We start from the raw sequence: 9,664 nt of genomic DNA, 5'->3' as shown, positions 1-9,664 counted from the left end.
ATACAAGTGGAGGTGGTGGGGTGCAGCAACGCTTCTCCAGCAGAGAAACATTGGTGAGGCATGGCAGTGTGATGCTGCTAATGCAGCCTATCTGCTGTCTGGCCACTTCAACCCGACCATAGTTGGAAGTGCAGCCATGAGCAAAAGGTGACAAGGTGAATGAGTGTTCAGAAATGGAGTGCATCGGTTGAGGGACAAATTAAGTAACACACAGAGATGATGGCAACAAGAAGGGGCAATCAAACCAGCACCAGCATCGAGGAATAAAAAGGACAAGGGAGAGAGGGTGTGACGCCTGTATGAAAAGGAAATGCCGTGAGGAACGCTTAGGAAGAAAGGGAAATCCTTCTGTGGGCACTATGCTGGGAAAGTCTCCCATTCCTTTTCCCCTTACCCCAAAGTGACCCAAAGCTCTCCCTCCCAAAGGAACAACCACCATGAGAAAAGAAGCTCAAAGCACCACAGTAACGTACCAACAGCAGCAGTGTTATCTGGGAAGCTAGCATGTGAGAGACATCCACCTAGGTGGGGAACTGCTCTCAAGGAGCAGCTCCCAAACCACATGTGCTTGCGAACCAATGATGACCAAGGAAATCTGAAGTGGAAACTCTGACTCTCAGCTTCTGGCTGAGTCAGGCCTCAAACTCTGCCTGATGTGCAGGTAGAGATAAACCCTAGCTAATGCAACATCTGTGCCTGATGCAAACAGTCTAGCTGGAATCTGTACTGTTGGCAGAGGATTCCTCTGTGCAAGAACAAAGAGTGTGCGTGATTCATTTGCTGAAATAAAACATGTTTTTCGATCTCTCACTCCTGAAGACAACAGAGGCTGAAACCATTATCATTTCACTGCTACTGAGCAGAGATAAAGAAGAAAGAGGAAGGGATGGAGCTACTTCATGTAACATGTAACACATGCTCCTCTTATCATCACGCTAGTAGGGGAGTTTCTGAGAAACATATGCAGCATACGGTCAGAAGGAAATAACGTGATGCAGCCCCGGACCATTTACATGGGGCTTTTCACAACACTGTGTAACACCCCACCCAGGCTGGGACAGAGCACAGGCTGATAAGGGTTGCACTGACTCAGAAGCTGCAATAAAATGTAGCGTTGTGACTCTCCAGCCTGTTGTGGATGGAGCATTTGGGGAGCGGAGCAGGGCTTGCTCTAGAACCTCTCTGCTGGAGTGCAGAAAAAAGAACACAACAAGAGCATGAGGGTTTCTGGGCATTCAATTCAATTTCTGGGCATTCTCGTCACCAGGAGAAATTGGTCCTTGGACACAGGAGAAGAAAACCTATGCCTTCAGTAACATTACTAAACTCTGCACAATGTTTGCTTTGCCAACTGTGCTGCTGTGGAAGCTGTGCTAGGGACTGAAGCTACGAGCTGCTACGGAGCTCTCTAGCACGGGGCAGGTGAGTGCAGCAGCCTGTGGCTTGAGGTTGGGGCATGCTCTGCTGTGACCCACCCACCTGACACCTCTGTGCGTGGCAAGGAAACCACAGCAGGGTGAAGTGTTAGCCACTTCTAAGCTTCTTATAAACAGAGGGAGAAAGTCGTCTCTCATCAATATATTCTCTGCCAGTTCAGCTGCAGCCTGTGAGGAATACCTTTACTCTCTCAGAAGGTACGTGGTGCTCCCTAGAAACCTCCCAGAAAGGAAAGATTGGGCTGCAGTTCAAAGACAGAGCCATCAACTCAGTTTGAAAAAACCCATCAACGCTAATGACAGCGTTAGCTGGCTGGATTTGAGCACTGACACACAGCACTGCTCTTCTACAAAGAGAGAAACAGAAATGCGTCTGGGAGTCCACACAGGGCAACAGAGGAGAGGAGTGGAAGGATGAGAAGGGCTCATTTTTCCTGCAGTGTCTACTGAAGGGGAAATGCTGGGCTCAATGCAAAACTGGTAGGACTGACATGGACAAATTGCTCTCCTGTAGCTGCCATGGATGCATGAAAACTGCCTGCCCCTTTTCTGTCGAAGGAAGTAGGGCTGTACAAAATTCTTTCAATGGAAACATCACACTTGCACTAAATCTTATTTCACTGGAGTACTGTGGCCTTTTCAACTACCCAACACTGGCAGGTGACACTAGCTCTAATCTGTTTTGTTGCTGAAAGTTCAGGCACACCATCTCGTTTGGGATTACACAGGATCAGCGCAGCAGGATGCCTAAGACGACAACCCCGGTATCCCAGCTGGCACAGCTCCCTGCAGATAGCAATTACACCCTTCCCATCCTAGCACTGCTAACAGAGAGGTAACTGCTGCTGCAGCTAAGCCAGGAAGAAAAATGCAGTCACACAAACAGGTAAACTGCTCAGTATGGCTGTGAACTGTCCTCCTCCTCCAGACTGATCAAGTCAGCATCCATGTGTACAAAGCTGCACTGGCCTTTTTATCAACCATCAGTGTGACTCACAGAAAGCCAGCACACCATTTCCAGCAGGGCCAACCACTTCCAACTTCTTTACTCCTTTTTGTGCCACAGAAGTCAAAAGGGATTTCTCAAACTTCATGCGAGTTTGCCAGTGCCAGAGCAGCAAGGCTTCGTGCTCCCATAGCAAAACAGGGTTCCATCAGTACAGGGAGCCTGGCTTTAAACCCTGAGAGGAAATTTGCAACCAAAGTCACAACAAAAGTTACCTCAAATTCCCCTGCACTTCATACCATGATCCCAAAGCTGCTGTTGCATTGGGCTACTGAAATCACTACTTGGCAACTATCATTTAATGAACACAATTTTGGAAAATTTGTAATAATATAAAATGTGTGCAATACAAAGCAGTGCTTTGCACCTTATGAAAAAATTGAGACTCGTGTCACAGTCTCTGCTACATAACAGCTATGAAAATGACTGTGAGCAGGTAAGAGAAACCCAGCTGGATGTTCACTCCATTTCAGTGCCTGAATACCTATAAGCAGCTATGTTGAGCACAACACTGGACACAAGAACTTCAGTATCAGTTCTGCTTGCTGACAGGAGACAAACTATTAGTTTATTAATAGATTGTGGTTACATATAACTTGATCTGTTCTCTTCCCTGCTCAAAACAGTTTCTGAACTTGCACTGTTTTTCCACACAGTTTCACGTTTTGCAGAACAGCCTCCTGCCTGTCAGGCTGCCCTGGGTCAGGTGGGAGAGCTGCTCCCAAGCTGCATTAGCAGCTATGAACTGGAATATGCAGGGGGAGGGGAAAAGGGACTCTATCAATTTAAAGTTTTTGCTCAGTGAGGCATCAGCATGCAAAGCAAAACAGATTAACATCATCTCATATAGGACCAAATCTTAAAATTGTAATTCTGTTGAAATTCCCAAGGCCTGCTAAGAACCCCGGAGAAGCATGGAACTACAAACAGCTGTGCAGCAGAAACACAACACTACAAGTTGCTCAATCCTTAATTAATTTCACAGTCTCTTTCCAAGTTGCAAGGCTATTTTCTAGTGAACTAAGAGTAGGATGTCCTGTCCCAACTGTGAGTACTGCTTGTGAACAGGAGGCTTACACATGTTGACATCAATAAGATGGGTGGGTTTTTTTCTTTTCTTTTAGTATACTTTCACATTTAGGACACTTCTAGCATTCAGCCTAATGCATTTTGTCCCTTCTGTGTTCTGGAACAGAATTACTGGGTGAAAACAGGTTTTTTTTTTTTAACCTAGACCACTCTGCAAGACTGCTGAATCTTAGCAAAGAGAGCAGCTCCTCAAAAAGGCATTACAATGACATTAAATGAAAGGATTTTTCAGAAGGACTTTAAAGTCAAATTCCCCGTCTGTATTTTGCAGTTCTTCTATCACTTTTACTACTTTATCTGCTTTTTTCCTCACTCACTGAGCAACAGATGCACACAGAAGGGAAACAGAGAAACATGACTATTTGCAAAGTACTGCAAAGCGTACGGGAAAAACATAGTAAATTTTAGAAGAGCAAATTTGCTTTCTCTTAAGTTCAAACCACATAAATTATACAGGCTCTGTCTTTTACAAACCGATACCACAGCTTCAGAGAGAAGCCTGATCTTACAACTCAGTTCCAATTGTCTAAAAGAGACCACGAAAATGCTTTCTGTATGGCAGTGGCTGGACCAAGCACATCAAAACTGAAGTAACTGGAACATCAACTTTCAGACGTCTTCCTTCACAACTGAGTAAGCACCTGAAGTTCCTGCCCTTCTCAAATGGGCTGACACGCTCAAGAGACACACATGCAAGCACACCCATCTTGCAGCCTGCCTCGGGTTGCACAAGCGCAGTGAGCTTGCCTGCTGGCATGCTGACTCAGGGCTGACGCAGTGCCACGTGTGAATCACCACTGCCACATCCGGCAGCACCTGGGATTTGCTTTGGGAGTCTCCCAACCGATATAACTCAGCTTTTCAGGTTTCGTTGGAAACATAATACAAACTGGAGTGGCTACAGACCAACAGTGAGCTTTTAAAGGATTTCTGACAGAAACGTGAGAGTGAGACAGAACAAAGAAAGTTGCTCAGTGCTGGCCAAAACCCAAAGTGCTCAAAGATAACATAAGCAAACTCAATAAGAAGCAACAGCAGCTACAGAGAAGAGGCAGTGAGCAAGGTGACCCAAGTCCTTGTCCTGACTTTTGTAAGCTTCTGCCTTTCCTACTGGGGAAAATCCTCTCTATCTGTGCTCTGCAGAGGCCACGTCTACTAAGCTAGCCACTCCTTCTCCTAGACATCATGCTCAAAGCCAGTATTAACTTTGGAGAGGCCAAAAGCTCACAATTCAGGTGTGAAACAATACAAAATAAGTGTGTAAAAAAAAAAAAAGTAAAAACCAGGGGAGATAACTATTCTTTTATAGTGAAAGTCTGGGCAAGAGGCATCAACAAACGTATCGGTGGCCCAGGTTAGGATGTGGATTAGCGACCACAGCAACATCCAGGTGACCATGAGCAGAGACCGAGCAGAAGGCAGGGCTGGAGAAGCCTGTCCATCCCTTCCTGCTCACCCTGGGCCTCCACAGAGGATGGTGCCATGGAGCAGGGGAGGCAGGCGGGCGCGTGTTCTCACCTGAGGCTGCTGTAGCGTTTGTAGGGGTTGAAGCAGCTGCTTGGTTCCGAGCATGAGCAGGGATGAGGATCGAAGCCAGAGATGGGTTACTTGACAGTTCTGGAGGGGAGGTGGAACAAACAGAGTTAGCTTGTCATTCAGAAAGAGCCCCGCATGCAGCGCAGCTCATTGGGTTGTCCCGTAATGGGTAAGCTGCGGGCAAACGTGTGCCCATCACAATCAAAGGCCACACTAAGCTTCTCCTCTTGGCTGACCAGCAGGGGGAAACCACGGCAATATTCAACACGGCCATCCCTGTAGCAAGGCTGACAGGACTACCAGAGTGGTACGGGTGTCAGGGAATTATTTTCTAGAGAAAGACACTGGCTTGTAAGTTAGCAAACAACCAGTCAAGCTTGTTGTTTATCAAAAGCCTGATGATGTATTGCCTTTTGAGAACTGGAAGGATTCCCTTCACAAACCCACTTGCAATCAGTCTGAATGCTGATAGCAGTCATGCTGCTTGGGGCACTGGCTCAGCAACAAGCAGCTGTCACAGTGGCTCCAAGAGCTCCGGGGGTTCAGTTCTTTGGCTCGCTCAAGCTTCATTTCTCAAGGACCTGGGAACCCAAGACCCAATCTTAAGGCAGTCTCTTTGAGCGTGGTCAAGAAGAGGTGATGTGTGCCCTAAAAGTACAGGGACAGGCAAAGGGAATGGCTTTGCTGGGTAATTTAAATGGACAACAAAATGACACAGCCATTAACTAAGGAAAAAACCGTGGCTTTTAGGCTCCAAATCCAATATAGCTTCAGTGTGCATCAGAATGAGAAACAGGCATCTTAAAACCACTACTGTGGGAGGGTGAAGGGCAACAGGCTGCCAACAACTGACAATCTTCTGACATCCTCCCAAGAGAACTGAATGCCTCACAGGAGGTGGTATGGAGCCAAGACAAGACAGGTCCTGTCTGCCTCAGCATCAGGAGTGACTGTCTCTTGAGAAAGCAGCATCCGGTGGGGAGGATGTGAACAGTCACCCCATACAAGGATGACTTATGACTTTTGGGGCTCCAAGGGCTTTTGTACGCAGTCTTACTTTAATGGAGTTTGTTTTTAAGAGACCGTTTCTCTTAACACAAGCTTTAAATTTAGAGCCTAAACGGACCAGTGGTCTATTTGATGATTTTTTCTCCTTTAAGTTCATATTCTGCTAGGAAGGGAAGATGTAGACAACTCTCACTTGTTCATAAGCCTCTTACTAACGTGTATTTTGATACTGTATTTAAACACTTAAGAATTGGAGTTCCAGACTGGAACCAAACAAATTGCTACATTACCTGCAACCTATCAAATCTATTCACTGTAACATTACATTCTGGACCTGGTCTTTCCATAAAGCTTCAATAATCAAAACATTTGAATAAATACAAATCCTCAAACTCATATGGGAATAATGTAGAATTCACATATTCATAATATAATTCAGAATTCATAAGTCTCATTTTTATGAAAAAATAAACTGAGGAAACACGAATCCTTCAAAATCGAAGCTGAACAAGGTGATAAACCTATACTTTAATCCTGTACTGGCTATATTAGCTGCTTTGTGGAAGAAAATCTTGCTACTTGAATATCTTCTCCAGAGCTTTCTCAAATCTGTTATTACAGGGAATCTGCCATTCTCTTCATTATTTTTTAAAGTTTCTGATACCCACGCACTCCTTCCTGCTCATCACTGGCAGTAGTAAGGGACTGCTGCCCAATGGAAACAGTGACAAAGTGCCAAGGAAACTGAATGACATTTGCTACCTTTCGGAGCTAAGCAGTGCCTCAAGGATGCAACTATCCTCTGACAGCATCTCCGTAGCCAGAATCCTAGGGCCAAAGAGCCAGCTGACCCGGGCAGAAAAATACTGCTGCAATGGCACTTCAGACCCAGGATGATTCCTCCCACACTTTCTTGTAGTACTGCCAGAATATGTCCTTTCACAGCACCAGCTATGGTGAGCATACTACTTTGTTGTTGTTGTCGCACAAGTGTTTCTCTGGAGCTACCTCAAAGATCACCAGCAGACACTACAAGGCTGAAACTGTTCACTTCCACAGAAACCTCACGCTGTCCTAACTGGTATGAAGTTTCTTAAGTTCAGCATGCTTCCAGTGTCATGGTACTCCACTTTGAGGAGAAGTGTGCCAGGAGAAGTGTGCCAATTTAGACAGCAAACAATCAAAGGAAATTCAACTTGCTGGCTGGAGTTTAACAATAACTTTGCTTCAGAATTTGAATTTTTGTTCTGCTGTATCTTTGTGGCTTTCATATCTGTGAGAATGAGGCACGTCAATGCAGAACAAAAGCTCTGAGCTGTGGTTCTGACAGTCTGTTCTCAGCGACTTCCATCACAATCTATGGACAAGCCCTGGAATTGTAGCATGCTTATCTAAACCAAACTTGCAGTTCAGGGTTGTGGTAATTTCAACCAGTAATGCTGCAAGCAGCTATTGTGATCAAGGCAATGCAGATAAAGATTTCAATATAATTATGTGAACAGAGCAGTGATACCAAATAATTTATGAGAGCCAATTTTGGTTCACATCAGCTCGGGAAATACCTCTCCTTCTCCTGATCAAATTTTGATACCTACAGACAGTCTACATCTCCTTATGGAACTAGAATAAAAATATCCAGTTTTACCAGAACATCAGATTATCTCCATTCCCCAAACACAATAAAATGCTTTGCACTGGGAAATGATGATACTGAGAGCACTGAGCTGTTTAATATTTCAATGCTCCAAGAAAGCCTGGCAGAACCTAATTTTGTATCATTTACTTGGTCAGACAAGTAAACAAGTAACAAACTTTCTGTGTAACAAGTTTATGTATCAGTTTCTCTTCAGAGCAGAAGAGCGCTGGAATCAACACAAGTTTCACACTCCTCTATGTACCTCATCACTGAGCATATCCTGAACTGAAATATCATTTCTAGGTGGCACTCAAATGGTCACACTAAGGATTTCCGGCTATGCTAAGACAGTCTGGATGGAAATTGAGCCTTTTTAAAAAAAATTATTTTATTTTTTAAGAAAAAAATAAAAGCCCTTTTTATAATTAAAGGTCACAAGTCATTTTTTTCTGATTAAAAACCTCTAGGCGTAAAAGTGCTTGCCATCAAGCAGCAATGGCAGCCACTTCTAAGTGCTGAATCACAGCAGTCCTCAATGGGTAACTAATATGGACAGACAGTAACATTTGTGACCCAGCAGAATCACTGAGATGCTGTAAGAAATGTGGTAAATGGTAGTCATTTCAGGTTTTGAAAATTCATTTTCTAAGAGGAAAAAAAAAAAAAGCTTTCAGCTTTCTGCCTTGCAGGTCTAGGAGTCACTGAACTGCAGCACTGGCTACTACAGATGCTTCCCTGGGCATGATAATTGCTTAAGTACTAATTCGCATATATTATTTGGTTCTACACTAAGAAAAATGTAGAGCCAAGGCAGTAAGATAAAGCTCTCTTAACAGCTCCCATCCCTACAGTAGGCATGTATGTGCCCCAGAACCACTGCTGGCAGCCAAAGATCATACTCTTTATCTCCATATACACTCCATGCTTTTTTCTAGACCACTGCCTAGATCAGCAGAGTTGGTATGACACCTAGGTTCTTTCTGAAAATCAATTCAGTACAGTAACCATCAGATCTATACTGTTATTTCTAAGAGCTTTGTTTCCAAGCCTTCTCCACCTCCTACTCCATAGGTTTCAGTCAACTGGCCATAGCCAAATAAAACACTTTCTTTAAAATTTAATATTGTCTGTTGAAAACAAATGTCATAGAAAACAAAAGGATACCTTTCACTACTTTCAGAATTACCAGAGATGACATAAGTTATCAGCATATCTGATTTCCAAAGTCCTGATCTGTTTCCCAGATGTGATGCCTGCTTTGCATTAGTCACTCTGATGGAGCCATTGTGCAGTCCAGCTAAAGACTGATGACAACACAGTGCCACAGGAGCAGCAGAAGCTCTTTGTGTATCCTCAGGTCATAATCAGTACTGCCGCTAGACAGGACCTATTACTGCATAATTATTAATGAAGGTCTTAAAATCACTGAGATAAGCTGTACTTACTTACTCTTAAAATTCTGCTTTTTCTTTTTTTTTTTTTTTTTGGCTTGTGACATGCAACACAACTCATCTGGAAACATATTAATGACCAACCTCTCACCTGCATTCTCTTTCTAGATGTTAACACTGGCACGTGTCAGAGACAGAAAACTGCTTTTTTGAATCTTAAGGCCTCCTTTTCCCACAAAGCAATTTTTCCTGCCATTTCCAAGAGTCACAGTGAGAGCACATCAGCTCTCTAGGATGGCAAAGGAGAAGTTTACTTGAAGCTTAAATTACTCAGCAGCTTCCACACTGCCTAGGGGAAACCAGGGACAAATTCCCAATACAAGTATTTATTTTCTTCTCTAAGGATTTTTAAAGTACTCACTACAGATCTTTCCAATCCTTTTTTAAACCCCTGCATTCATGTAGTAGATTTACCTTCCACAAGGCAGCCATTCAAAACAAGTTCATGCTCGGGCACATTTCGGCAGATGGACATCACACGCACTAAAGGATTTGAAAAACT

At 43.9% G+C, this 9,664-nt stretch overlaps 1 protein-coding gene across 2 annotated transcripts in view; it reads right to left on the bottom strand.

Annotated features, from left to right (window-relative positions):
- The window catches only part of GSK3B (glycogen synthase kinase 3 beta), a 142,220-nt gene that overhangs the window by 5,970 nt on the left and 126,586 nt on the right, over positions 1 to 9,664 (bottom strand). For both annotated transcript variants that reach the window (XM_048941627.1, XM_048941636.1), the window contains one exon: positions 5,050 to 5,148. In XM_048941627.1, coding sequence (XP_048797584.1) covers positions 5,050 to 5,148 — 99 coding nt within the window. The remainder of the gene's footprint in view (positions 1 to 5,049; positions 5,149 to 9,664) is intronic.

The sequence above is a fragment of the Lagopus muta genome, chromosome 1 (genome assembly GCF_023343835.1).
Source record: "Lagopus muta isolate bLagMut1 chromosome 1, bLagMut1 primary, whole genome shotgun sequence".
Lineage (NCBI taxonomy): Eukaryota > Metazoa > Chordata > Aves > Galliformes > Phasianidae > Lagopus > Lagopus muta.
The sequence above is the reverse complement of the archived record's forward strand: the minus strand, read 5'-3'. Positions and strand labels throughout refer to the sequence as shown.